General features: G+C 45.1%; 1 protein-coding gene across 3 annotated transcripts in view; it reads right to left on the bottom strand.

Annotated features, from left to right (window-relative positions):
* The window catches only part of CPSF1 (cleavage and polyadenylation specific factor 1), a 20396-nt gene that overhangs the window by 6153 nt on the left and 1261 nt on the right, over window positions 1–12982 (bottom strand). For 2 of the 3 annotated variants that reach the window (XM_069097000.1, XM_069096999.1), the window contains exons 2-24: window positions 11338–11511; window positions 10941–10968; window positions 10670–10812; window positions 8732–8812; window positions 8224–8375; window positions 7823–7969; window positions 6031–6170; window positions 5768–5878; window positions 5519–5612; window positions 5176–5263; window positions 4849–4986; window positions 4574–4628; window positions 4344–4438; window positions 3724–3798; window positions 3435–3515; window positions 2937–3026; window positions 2299–2409; window positions 1850–1991; window positions 1539–1717; window positions 1200–1336; window positions 941–1115; window positions 426–632; window positions 227–316 (exon numbers count right to left, since the gene is read on the bottom strand). In XM_069097000.1, the coding sequence (XP_068953101.1) occupies window positions 227–316; window positions 426–632; window positions 941–1115; window positions 1200–1336; window positions 1539–1717; window positions 1850–1991; window positions 2299–2409; window positions 2937–3026; window positions 3435–3515; window positions 3724–3798; window positions 4344–4438; window positions 4574–4628; window positions 4849–4986; window positions 5176–5263; window positions 5519–5612; window positions 5768–5878; window positions 6031–6170; window positions 7823–7969; window positions 8224–8375; window positions 8732–8812; window positions 10670–10812; window positions 10941–10968; window positions 11338–11481 (2703 nt within the window). In that variant the 5' untranslated portion in view covers window positions 11482–11511. The remainder of the gene's footprint in view (window positions 1–226; window positions 317–425; window positions 633–940; window positions 1116–1199; window positions 1337–1538; window positions 1718–1849; window positions 1992–2298; window positions 2410–2936; window positions 3027–3434; window positions 3516–3723; window positions 3799–4343; window positions 4439–4573; window positions 4629–4848; window positions 4987–5175; window positions 5264–5518; window positions 5613–5767; window positions 5879–6030; window positions 6171–7822; window positions 7970–8223; window positions 8376–8731; window positions 8813–10669; window positions 10813–10940; window positions 10969–11337; window positions 11512–12982) is intronic. The other variant, XM_069097001.1, reaches the window with a different exon arrangement.

Genomic DNA, 12982 nt, shown 5'->3' with positions numbered 1-12982 from the left:
ACACACACACACACACACACACACACACACACACACACACACACACAGACACACACACACACACACACACACACCTGACATCACCATGAAGCTTTCCCTGACCACTATTATTTCTGTATTTTAGTCTTATCATCTCACACAGTCTAAGTGCTGCCCAGTCCTGGCCCTGCCCCATATGCTATAGCCTATGCTGAGAATGAAATAGAGGAGTTAGGGGCTCAGGTACCTTTTTAAATCGCACTTTGAGGTTGCTTTGGCCAAGCTGGGAGTCATGGGCAAAGGCCTCATAGATCAACAGTTCCTGGTCTACATGAACCTGAGGGAGGTATTGAAGGAAGAGGCTGTTAGGGCTGGAGTCTGTCAAGGCCCTTGGCAGTAAGGGAAATCATGTAGGGGAAAGGGGGAGTCTTGTGTGTGAAACTCACCAGCAAGTAGGGGCGGGTCTGACGATTACCCAGGGCAACCAGTAACACTTCTTTAACAAGAGGAAGTTCCCCTTGTCTAGTAACCTCTTCCTTCTTAGTGTCACCTTGGGTGGCTGGCTGTCCAAAGGAGCTGTCTACTAGCACCCGCTGCCCAACAGGGAAATTCTTCACTAGAAACACCAGGCGCCAATCTGGGAGCTGATATATCTAGAGTCAAGGGGAAAAAGGGGTTAAGTGGCCAAAAGGCCCTTCCTTCCCAACCCCACCCTCTTGCATTAACACACAAAGACCACAAAAGCAGGAGTTAGAGGATCCCCACTCTTCCATATTAACACAAACAGGCTTTATCAGTGGAAGTTAGTAGTAGGATATCATTGCTGTCCACAGGCCAGGCCCACAAACCTATACTAACACAGAGCTCAGATTAAGAGTTAATATACCTAAGCATTTCCACTCTCCTCCATTAGCACACCCAGGCCAGTGGGGAAGAGGGTAGAGAGTCAAGGGTCACTCACTTCCATGGCCCCACTCTCTCGTACTAGCACACACCAGTGGGTGGGCTCTGCTCTGTATGGGGGAGGGTCCCGGTCAGCAGGTGGAAGACTACTCCTTCGAGCTTCTTCTTTGCTGGGACTGAACAGGGAACTGGAGTCTCCATACAACATCTCTTCTTCATCATCCACAGTGGGGCTGAAGGCAGACAGTGACAAAGCACAATCAGGTTTCATACTCAAAGCTTTAGCCCACGGCCCTGGTACCTTTCCCCATATATACCTGATCTCAGGTCCCAGGCCCTCAGCCTCCAGTCCCCCTCGACCTCCCAGCTCATCCCGGGACCCAGATGCTCTGCTTTCAGTGGTGAACATCCCACTGACATCCCGGTACACACAGAGTGCGATCACCTTTGATTGCTATAATAAAGAAAGAATAAGAAGTCAGCACACTATCTCAGAGGGGCAGGGAAAGGATTAATAATATGGTTTTGGTATAAGAAAAATCAAGGGGAATTATTTTCAGGAGTTATGGGAGATGGGGAAGGGGGAATGAAGGAAAAGAAATTAGATCTGAGACCGACTGAAAAGAGGGGTTGGAGAGAAGTGGCATTCCATTTACATGATGCAAAGGGGGCTTGTGAAGAGCCAGACGATGGTTCCTTCCCCCATAGGAGTCACTTTTGAGAAGGAACATAGTCACATGACCCTCAGCACTCATAATGACCACATAAGGATCAGCAACAGCACACTGCACAATGGGAGAACCCAGGTCCACAGGAATGAAGTGCAACTGGTTCACTGTAAGGCAAATGGCAAATCCATCACCATCCCAGGGCCAGATCCAATCCCCCTATTAATGAAGGAGCAGGCCTAGGCACACAGGCTTGACTACTCCACTATGTTTCTCACATGTCCATCCTAAGTTCTCACCTCCCTCTAGCAGACGAATACCAAGGGGCGACACCTGGACAATATAACGATTGTCACCAATGTTCCCAGCATAGACAGTGGGACCCTGCGTGGCAAAGCCACTTGTGTCTAACTCCATGATCTCCTGACCTGTCTGTAGGATCTAGGGGGTACAAATAGAGAAGATGTTAGGCCTCAGGGTTGAAAACCATCCCTTTCCCACTAGGTATTTATAAATAGATATCACATCTAAGAATGAGAACTTGGAGATCATCTTAACTTGCCTCCCACATTTTACAGAGAAAAACCTAAGGCTCCAAGAGGTGATTAGCTGAAGCTCACATAACAGAAGTGGACTCCAGCCAAGGATTCTTCATTTCTAGTTCAGTGTTCTTTCCTCTAACAGCAGCCTGTCTCTCAGCACCCCATACTCACTCCACAGAGTCCCCCTCCCCTCACTGTCCCCTTACCATGGTCGAATCTTCCCGGCTAAGAATAAGAAAGCCATGTCTCTTCCCATCATCCTCTGTTTCTGGGGAGCTGGGTTCCTGTTCTGCCCCCTCCCCCTTAGTGGTCTCATCCTGGGGGGAAAGGAAGACATAAGCTTGGGGAGCCCACAATGAATAAGGAAAGAGACAGATAGCAAACGAGGTCCATGTGGGGTGGAAGGAGATGGGTGGGGATGGGACACAAAGAGAAATATCAAGAAGGTTTTAAGGAATTTTCTCGAGGTCACCCATGTAGAGTAAGAAAGGAGTTTTCAACTTAGGTTCCTTGACAAGATGTCAGTTACTTACTTTGTAGTTAATACTTTTTCATTAAATTCTCTTACTCTTTTAAGAGTTACATTTTACAGAAGTGCCTAGGCCATGTAGTACACTATATTCGCAGTTACCCATGCCTAGGAGAACAAACCTAATCTGTTGGTTTATACAACCTTAAGTTAAACCCCATTATTCAAAAGTAACATCAAAAGGAGAGAAAAGAAAAAAAGCATAGGCATGAAGTAGGAAGAAGCAAAGTGTAGAGTCTCCTCTAATTTTTATGTTAGCTTTGACAAGTCTCAGGGGAAGGAACGGTGAGGGGATTCCCAAGGGCAGAGTCTGACCTCTTCCTTTCGTAAGGGTGCAATGACTGTCCACATGTCATAACAGCCAGGCAGCTCAAAGGTTGTCACCACCTGGGGCCGAATGCTCTTCTAGAGGAGCAAAGATTTGTTGGAAAGGCATCAACTGTAGTACCCTTTACATTTAACTTAGGCCCTCATTTCCCACTGTCTCCTCCTGGGGCCCCTTACAGGTAGGGAAGGAAGCAATACATGCTGGGATTTAGTCTACTTGACTTTTCCCCCAGAAATCTCCATGTGTTCCCAGCTGCTGCTCACAGGCAGCCCAACAAGAGGCAGGCAGCCCGGGGAGGGACCAGGAGTAGCAATTACTATTGCACCGGTACCAGACCTACAGCACACGCTCTCTGCTGCAGGCCTTCGCAGGGTGCAGGGCCAGCTCCCCCAGACCTTTCCCCTTTGCTATCAGTCTTTATAAGGCCCCTCTTTACTATGAACCATCCCCTCCTCACCCCAAGGGGAAGATAATGGACTCATCACCTGAAGCACAGACAATGCTCCATTCTTGCCATAACCTGAGCAAACCACAATTTCCAGGTCTGGCTCTGGGCTGTTCTGAAACTGCAAAGCAGGTAATAGGGGGAAACAGCATTAGTCATAGGATCCCCACTAGTCCCCAGCATGACCCACAATACCTCAATCATCCTTGGCCCCTCAGCTTCCCCCACCCTACCTTAAGGCCCCAACCCTGTTCCGGGAACCTAACCTCTGAGTTAGAACCCCATATGCCTCCCTTCAAAAGAAAAATGCCCCAAGTAGGGTGGGATACCTCCTCAGACAGGAAAGCTGGTTCTCCCATGGCAGCATTAGCACAGGGTCCGATATTCAGGATGCTGTCACACACCTGACAAATTGAGTAGCAGCAGAAATATAAAAATAATAGCTCACATCTATATAATGCTTTAAAGTTTGCCAAGTGATTTGTATACATTTGATTGTCCCAACAAACTTATGAGGTAAGTCCTAGTATCATTCTCATTTTACAGATGAGGAAACCAAGATTCAAAAGGTTAAAAAAACTTGCCTGGTGTCACCCAATTCATAAATATTTGATGCAGAACTTGAACCCTGATTCCAGGTTAGGTATTTTCTAGCCTGCTATGTTCCTTCAATTGGGCAAAAGATAGGAGTTCAAGATGAGAAAACAGATGGAAGAAAACAGACCGAGGAGGGGAATGAGAAGGAACTAAAGGCAAAGGGGCATAAACTATGAGGAGACAAGATGAATATCATGGACTGTGAAGTCAGAAAGATAGATACAGTTTCAGGGCCCAATCCACCCATTCCCATACTTCAATGTCTAAGCAGAAATGGAAAAATTGTGGGTGGGTGTATGTGGTGAAATGTCTTTCAAAAACAGATGCCTTTCCCTTTCTAATTCTCTCTCACCTCAAAGGAGTAGGTGGCCAGTTGGGTACCAGACTGGGCTTCACTGCCATACACTTCAATCTCATCCACCTCATCTTGGGGAGCTGACTTCCCACCTGCAATATCAGCCCAATATCAGGCCACTCTCAGGCCCAGGATCAGATTCCCCCCAAAACACAAGCCCCACCAGGATTCAGAGTCCCAGCTACCTTTCCTCACCCCCACCCCTAAGGCCAGGCCATGTGCCCCACCACCTGCCCAGCCCAGCGTGGACTCCACTCGCTTCTTTTTGACAGGCGGCTCGTCCTGAGGAAATAATAACAAAAATTCAGTTACATAATACTTTAGTGTTTACTTTATAAAAATATAAGCTGGGGATAAGGATGAAAAGAGAAAGGGGATATTGTGGGAAATCTTGTTATGTCTACCCCACCTCCTATTCTCCAAGTCCCTTGTACTGAGACCCCTTCCTGCTATTGACTTGGAGGGTCTTCAGGGTGTCTTCATGTGGCATAAGAAATCTAACCTTATCAGAAACCTCCCGTGATGGGGCTTCTCGGGCAGCACTGGCTGGTGGTTCCTGTAGTTTCTCTGTATATTTGAGTAGAAGTGAATTCCCAAGACGAGAGCCCAAAAAGAGATAACCTGGTTCCATGGTGATCATCTGGGAAGGTGAAAAGAAAAAAAAATATTCCACAGAAGGCCTAAAGCCTTCTATTCTTAGGAGACCATCCCTACCCACTGCTTTCCAGGGTCCTCTCCCCAAACAAGTTTATCCTCTCCTCCACAATGGATCCTCCCTAGTCCCATCTCCAGGAGGGAGAGAGTGCCTATATTCATCACATGAACTCACACAGGTGGTAAGAACACTAGCAGCTGCTTTGTCGAAGTGAAAGGATCGGACACTACGCATTCCATCTGTGATGAGGGTCAGTACATAGCTGGGAAGAGAGGGCAGAATCAGGAGGAGGACAGAATTCTACTTGGATTATCAAATCTAGAGCAGAATGCTTTGAGAGATCATCTAGGCTAAGCCCTTCATTCTACTAAGGAAGAAATGAGGCCCAAAGAGAGTACTAGCAGTGAGCAGCAGAGCCTGACTCAAACCCAAGTCTTTGGACCCAGACCCCAAGAGGAAGGAGCCAGAATCAGGTGCCAGGCAGGGGGAAAGGGGCCAGAAGTTAGGGCAAGCTCACATCTCGCCCCCTTTCAAGGAGATGACCATCTTGTCATAGGATATAAAGGCAGCCTGTGCACAATCCAGAGTGATCTTCACTCCATCCTGCATGCCTAGAAGCAGAGACATCAATGACTTAAGATGCACCCTCAAAGTCACAATTTTTTCCATCTAGATCACTTTCCTCCAACTCCATTCATCTTCCCCCACCACACACAACTCCCTCCCATCTCTCCAGCACCTCCCATCCATTCCCAGGTTAGCTCACGTAGAGGGAAGGCTGTGGTCCCAGCAGTGAGGCTGTTGAGGGAAACACCATAGGGTGGGACACTCTGGTTCAGGTAGAGGAGGGAGTTGACTGCAAAGATTACTACTCCACCTGGGAGGAGAGGCAGATGGGCAGGCAAAGCTTCTCCGAAAAGAGTCTCCAGTGTCCTGCCAGCCTCCCCTACTCCCAGACAAAACCCTAGTCTTCCTTAGAGAAAGGAATCTTCTTTAGAGAAATGGATCAGCCGCGGTCCAATTGCTCACCTATTGGTTTGGGTACTGCTAGTGCCTGGGTACAATCAAAAGGCAGGTTGGTGAGGGACCAGATAACTGGGTGAACCTTCTGAAGAATGTTCAGAGAGATGGCAACAATGGAGCATGTATCCTGTCGTACAGCGACACGCCTGGCCAAAGAAAATACAGGGACTCAGAGGCTGCCATAAGCGTCTTTTTTTTGGTGGGGAGGGATTAGGGGTGCTAGAGAAGGCCTCAGGTTCACCATGGAGTATGTATCCTACCACAAAGCCACCTACCATAAGGAGGAAATACATCAATTTTGAGGGGGGCATGTGTCATGCTATATAGCCCTTCCTTAGTTGGGGTGGGAGGTGAGTAAAAGTCTGATCAGAGGGCACAAAAGGTTTATCAGTACAGGGGTGGTAATGTATTTAACTTTGTTTAAATGCTGTTTCAAATTGGATAAGTACAAAATATTCAGAAGAGAAGGTTGAGCCTATTAAAGAAAAGAGCCCAAGTACTGAATTAAGAACAACCAGGGCTAGACTCGGGTCTGCATCTCCTCTGCAGATTTTCTCTGGAGCTTGATTTACTAGGTGACCTAGAAGACTTTGTCATAACCCCCAGAGATAATGAAGCTGCCAAAGTATGGGTCATATCTCTAAAACATCTCAGATTGGCTCTAGGCACAATCCAAAAACTAGTCTTAGAGTGAAATCTGGTTAATAGTAATGTGGAGGGCAAATATTTGACCCCCAAGGACACATGAGGTGAACAATGGTCATATAAGTCTCTATGGGATAAGCTATCAAACATGGGAAAACTATAATTAAGCAGGCAACCAAAGGCCTTCTTGAAGTGCAACAGGATATACCAGATGATTTATATTTGTTCTGAGACTGGGGCTACTCTATTCTCAAAAGAAACAGTAATAAAATCACCTAGAATCCCAAAGCTATCAAAGAGTTGTTAGAAATTAAAAAGACTAACTTCTTTACTGTGTTCAAACCCACATTCTTAAGCATTCCCTCAGTGAAATCTTAAAAATTCAGACTTCATAAAATCTCAGAGTTCCTCCAGTCTATACCTGGGCAGAAATCCTCTCTACACCATTCTTAACAAGTGGGGACACTGCTTGAGCCAGGCTATGCTTGAAGACCTCCAATAATGGAAAACTCACTACCTTCCAAGGAAGCCCAGTCTTCTTTTGAGCAGCTCTGTTTGCTGGAAAAGTTTTCTTTATATAGAACTGAAGTCTACTTCTCTGTGCTAAGCCCTATTGTTCCTGGTTTTGCCCCTGAAACTCTTCCCTATGACAAATGCATCAAGTATTGAAATGAATGCAGTGTTACTACAAAATATATATATATATAAATTATATCACTTGACATTTCAGAAGAAAACCACACCAGGGAAAAGAAATATCTAGCAATTATTTGGGTGTTAGCATCATTGATCATTGTTGTAGTAAGACCCTTAGAGAAATAGAAAACCCTCCATGGTACCTTTCCTTCAGTCTTGTTTTAGGTGGCAGTATAGTAGGAAAGAGTGCTGGAATGAGTTAGAGAAGGAGCAGAATTCAAAGCTGGCCCATGGCATTCATTAGCTATGACAAGGCAAGACATTTACCTCCCTAAAACGCAGTTCCCAGTTCTCAAAGACAGAGATAATATCTGTAGTGTCCATCTCAATGGTTTGTGAGGATTAAATGAGAGACTGTCTGTAAAGCATTTACTTTGAAGGCCCCAAAGCACTATATATTTGTCTACTGGCACTGTTATTCTCATGACAAATGTCAAAGACAAAGGAAAGTCCTTACCCTGGCCAGGTCTGATTGGGCTCAAACAAGATGAGGAGGGTGGGCTCATAGTACCCATGAAGGAACTGCAGATCAATGATGTTCAGGAGCTTCTCATCCAAGGCCCGAACATCAATAATATAGCTTGGTAAGAAGCTTGACTTCTGCCTAGGGAGAGAGATTTAGGAGAGGAGGGAAGAAAAGAGCTCCATCTGGGATCCCTTTCATGGGCAATTCCAACTCATGCCCCCAAGATGGATCCATATATCTTTCCCCAACCAGGGGAGCCCTTGCCCTTCAAACCCTAGTCTATACCCCCAAAACAAAGGGTGCCAAGAATAGCAGAAGAGTTTCAGAATAAGCCCAATTCCAAACATATGGAGAAACCCCAGGTTCACAGACCCCAGCTTTTATACACTTACCCCTCCCCTACCAGCCCCTCATGTTCCTCTGCCAGGCTCTCCCTTCGGAAAGGCAGCACTACAAGTCGTGTTCCATAGATCAGCATGACTGCACAGCGCCCATCAGGGTCTACTCGCACCCGAGGCGTGTGAACATTCTGCACAAAGCCATCCTGGGATGGGGGAAAGTTTTGGGGGAAAACACAGGGTCAGGTTAGCACTTGTCAGGGACTGTGCAAAGGTCCATACAACCCCATCCTGAGAAGAGTAAGAAGGGGAATAGGAAAGAATTGTCAAGGCAAGCACCAATTTAGGTTCATAATGAATATATCTGAGGTAGAGAGACATTTCTTCTGTTGTAGAAAAAGACAGGGGATTCCAATTTAATTCCCTCCTCAAAGAACCCAGAGGCTGCTACTGATAGGGTTCATCCTGAGGATGGTAGGAAATTATAGGCACACAGAACCAGGTACTGGAGGGTGAGGTAGACAATTCATAGGGCCTGGGAAGGGGGCACAGAGACTCTTACCCTCAGTTCAGGCTCCTCAAAGTAATGTAGTGAGAGGGTCTTCAGGTCATGAGTCCCAGGGTCATATTCTACCACTGACAGCTAAAGACCAGGCGGAAAAAGAAATTAGTTCATTTCACTCTTGGCCCCTAACACCATCCTAGGCACTCACAGGGATTCTGTACCCATACCCTGGCACTAGACTAACAATATTACCTCCTTTTGAGGCCAAAAGAACAAAGCAAATTCAATCAGAAATACTATGGGGAATCCAAAAGTTCACTTTGGGGTCAATCTTTTCTAAGGCCCCACCTATGAAACAAGGCTAAGGGGAGTCTATCCGAGGTCAAGATCCCTCTCACTCCATTCTTCCCCATCCTAATTCCACAAACAAGAACCATGAGTTAGTTGACCTAGGGCTGAAGAGTACTGATCTGGAATAATTGGAGAAGTAGGGTAAACATATAAGTGTTCTACAAATCAGATGCCATCAATATTTTTTTTTAGAGAATTGTATTTTGTGAAACTCCTATTGAGAATAATAGACTGGCAGGTAGGGAAAGAATCCCTGGCAGGGCATTTACTCCAATCCTTGAACAAAAATTCTCACTGCAACATTCCTGAAGAGTCTCTATAGAAGTACTTTAGGGGCGGCCAGGTAGCACAGCGAGTAAGAGCATCAGCTCCAGTGTTGAGAAGACCTGGAGATCGAATCCCGGGCTCAGACACTTAGCACCCACCCAGAAACACCTGGCCGTGTAACCTTGAGCAAGTTACTTAACCCTGATTGCTTTAAAAAAAAAAAAAAGAAGTACTTTAGAGAATTCACTCTGGGCTTTCAAGTAAGTTTATTTCACTATAGGACTGCTTTAATTTTCTATAAATTTTTCCTTATACAGATCCAAGATCTACTTTTCTGTACCCAAATGTTCTCAGAGGTTCTTCCCTCTGGGGCCAAGCAGAAAAAGCCTAATTCCTCCCAAATGAAAGCCCTCTGGATATCTCACAGTGTTTTATACTTCTGGTTCAATAAAATAACCCACATGGGGTAATTTCATTCTGTACTTTCATTCTGTTTTTTAGCCCACAGTTCATTTCAAGTGGGAGAATGAGGACTGTCCTGTTTATTCACCCTTTCCCAGGATTGTGGCATGAATCTCTGAATGTATGACCTGATATCATGGAAAGATATTATGAAAGAGTGTAAAGAATGCTGGACAGACATAGATCAGGAGATGTGTTCCTGTATTTATCAGCTGTCACTCACTGTGCCTTCAATTCTCTGGGACTACATTTCTCTATGTGTAAAATTAGGGAGTTAGACCAGATAAGATTTGTTAATCTGGAGTCCATAAACTATTCAAAAAGTATTTTGATAACTATATTTCAAAAAGATTGGTTTCCTATGTAATCATGTGTATTTAATTTTAAAATTTAAAAATATTATTCTGAGAAGAGTTCCATAGGCTTCACCAGACTGCCCAAGGAATCCAACACACAAATAAAGGCTAAAAACCCCTGTACCAGATAATTTCTAATGTCTCATTCAGTTCTAAATTCTATGATCTTATTGCCCTTCTGGGTCTGTTCTCTCAACTACAATGGTCACACTTAAAAAGGTTGTTATGAAAACAGTACAACGTAAACTTCAAAGTGCTAACAAAATTATCATTATTATATAAAAAAATTCTCATCTTTTTTGATGGGGTTCAGATGGAAATAGTCCTAAGTCTAATAACTATCTACTACTATATTTTTTCACATTTAGCATTCTGCTGACTGTTGCACAGATAGAAAAATAATTTTATAGTTATCCAAATATACTCAAATATATTCAGAAAATATATTTGTGAATGTTATTATTGTTATTATTATTATAGAGATGGAAAGACAGAGAGGGAAAGTAGCCCTTTGCCTTGTTCCCCCCTTCCCTTCACCACTAACAAGTAGCCCTGGCACCTTGGCATCTTTGAAGCTGAGAAGCAGGGCATCTCTTTTGGCTCCGGCAAGCTGCACACTGGCCATAGACATGACATTTCCAAAAAAGGAGAAGGAGGCCACCAGTTCCAACTTTTCTTTGTGCTCCTTGTGTAACTTCCCTTCTGGAGTAGAAGCAGAGGTATATGGGGGTGAGGGCCCCACACCTCTGGCCCCATCTACAGACAATACTCTCTTCTAAAATCTTTAAGACACCAAATCTTCCTCTCCACCCATTGGCCCAGTTGCTTACCTGCATTCCTATCACTCTTGGTTGAAGTCTTGGGAGAAAAAACACAGAGGAAAAGTCAGATTATTTGTCCCATCCCTGCATGCAAAGCAGATTCCCCTCCCCTTATCCTTCACGACATGTAGGAGGATCAAGGTCAGAAGCCTAAGCAACTGGGATTATCTTTCCTACTGCTTACCCACCACTCCTTCCCTAGACCCAGGAAGGAAATAAACCATTTAGCTTAGCTAAATGCTTGTGTGTGGGCGCACACATGCGCCCACACTCACTCACTCACTCTTTCTCTCTCTCTCTCTCCAAGATGGGTTTGGAAAGATCCAAAGTATTGGAACAAGGAGGTCAGGGATGTATATGTGGTGGCTAAGAGGGAATGGGAATATGGAGAAGTAAAGGGGTTTACCTCTGCATCATGGTTGAGCCGATATACATAAAGTTGGGAAGTCCCAGCCACCACAAGGTTTCGTTCAGCATTGCTGAAGAAATTACAATACATGGAAAACTCCAGCCCCGTGGGGGGGTGAGCCTGCTTATACACAGCATACATGTTGGGGCCAGAGGGAAGGAGCCTCACAACCTATAAACAAAAGTAGGGAGAGGTTAGAATGGGTACTGATAACCACCATGTGCCATACCCAGTCACCCTCTCAGAGATCCAGGGGGCCAACTGACCCCTTCATATAATCATCCCTGCCCCATGACACCTGTGGAGACTATACTTTGGCCTATAACCAAATCTCCCTTACATATACTCATATACATATTACCCATACTCCCTCAGCTATTACCCTAACCCTGCACTCCCCCCTCCCCAGGATTTTCAATCACCCTTCCACTACACTCCCTTCTGAGCCCTGACCTTCCCCATAAGTGAACTCCCTCATATCAATGCTTCCTAGGGATACAGTTACCTCCTCCTACCCTGACAACTCTCACAATGCTTTCCATCCTTCCTGACTCTCACTGGCCCCTGGCTCCTGTCCCCACTCCCAGGATGCTCACCCTCCCCTCACTCCGGTGTCCAGCCCTGGCATCTCTCGAGTTCAGACCCACATCTCCAACTACCAACAAGACATATGCACCTGTTTATCTTACCAGCAGCTCACAATAAATCTATCCAAAACTGTGCTTATTTTTCTCCTTAAATTTGCTCACCTTCACAAACTTGCTGAAATCTACCATCTTTTAAAGCCCAGTTCAAATATCATCTTCTTGAAATTATCTCTGATTCCCCACTTAGTTTGTAATCACCATTTTCCCTCCCACCTCAAGCAAGGATTTACTTTGTACCTCTCTAATGTATTTAGCATGTAATACTATATATCAGAAGTGTCTTTGTCTTATCCTCCTATAGGAACATAAGCTACATATGGGCAAGGAATCTCTCTTATCTAAACTTTGTATATTCCCCAGCACCCAATATCCCTTACAGGGTTCTGCACACAGTAGGTGCTCAATAAATAAATCAGGAAGCTAGGGTGGCAAATGGAATACAGGCCTGAACCTGGAATCAGGAAGAACTACATTCAAATTTGGTCTCAGACACTTGCTAGCTATGTGACCCTAGGCAGGTCACTTCACCTGTGTGCCTCAAGTTTCCTCATCTATAAAACAGGAATAACAGCACCTAGCTCCCAGGGTTGTTGTGGGGATCAAATGGGATAATATTTGTAAAGTGCTTTGCAAACTTTAAGGTGCTATATATAAATGATAACTATTATTATTAAATCAAACCATCCAAAAGTATGTAGTAGTAGGTGTCAAGTATGATGTTAATTTCCCTTTTTTGGTATGGCAGCCCCCCACCTCTTTCTCACTGATTTTCTAGACCAGTCCTCCCTCACAGGCCCCTAAACTTCCTCATTCCAAGCCTTCCCTCCAGAATCTACCTTTTATGTTTTCCCTAAATACTCCCAGGTCTAGTTCTCTCAGGATCCTCGGGCCTTCCTCAGCCTTCACCCCTCTCCTCTCAGTTCCATGCTTCAGTTTGTTATCTTTCCTCTCCTCTCAGGGTCCATCCCCTGGATTGTTAATTTTCTCCTTCCCCC

Source organism: Petaurus breviceps, unplaced genomic scaffold (genome assembly GCF_028583685.1).
Source record: "Petaurus breviceps papuanus isolate PSGF00001 unplaced genomic scaffold, PetGlider_PUasm1.0 350, whole genome shotgun sequence".
Taxonomy (NCBI): domain Eukaryota; kingdom Metazoa; phylum Chordata; class Mammalia; order Diprotodontia; family Petauridae; genus Petaurus; species Petaurus breviceps.
The sequence above is the reverse complement of the archived record's forward strand: the minus strand, read 5'-3'. Positions and strand labels throughout refer to the sequence as shown.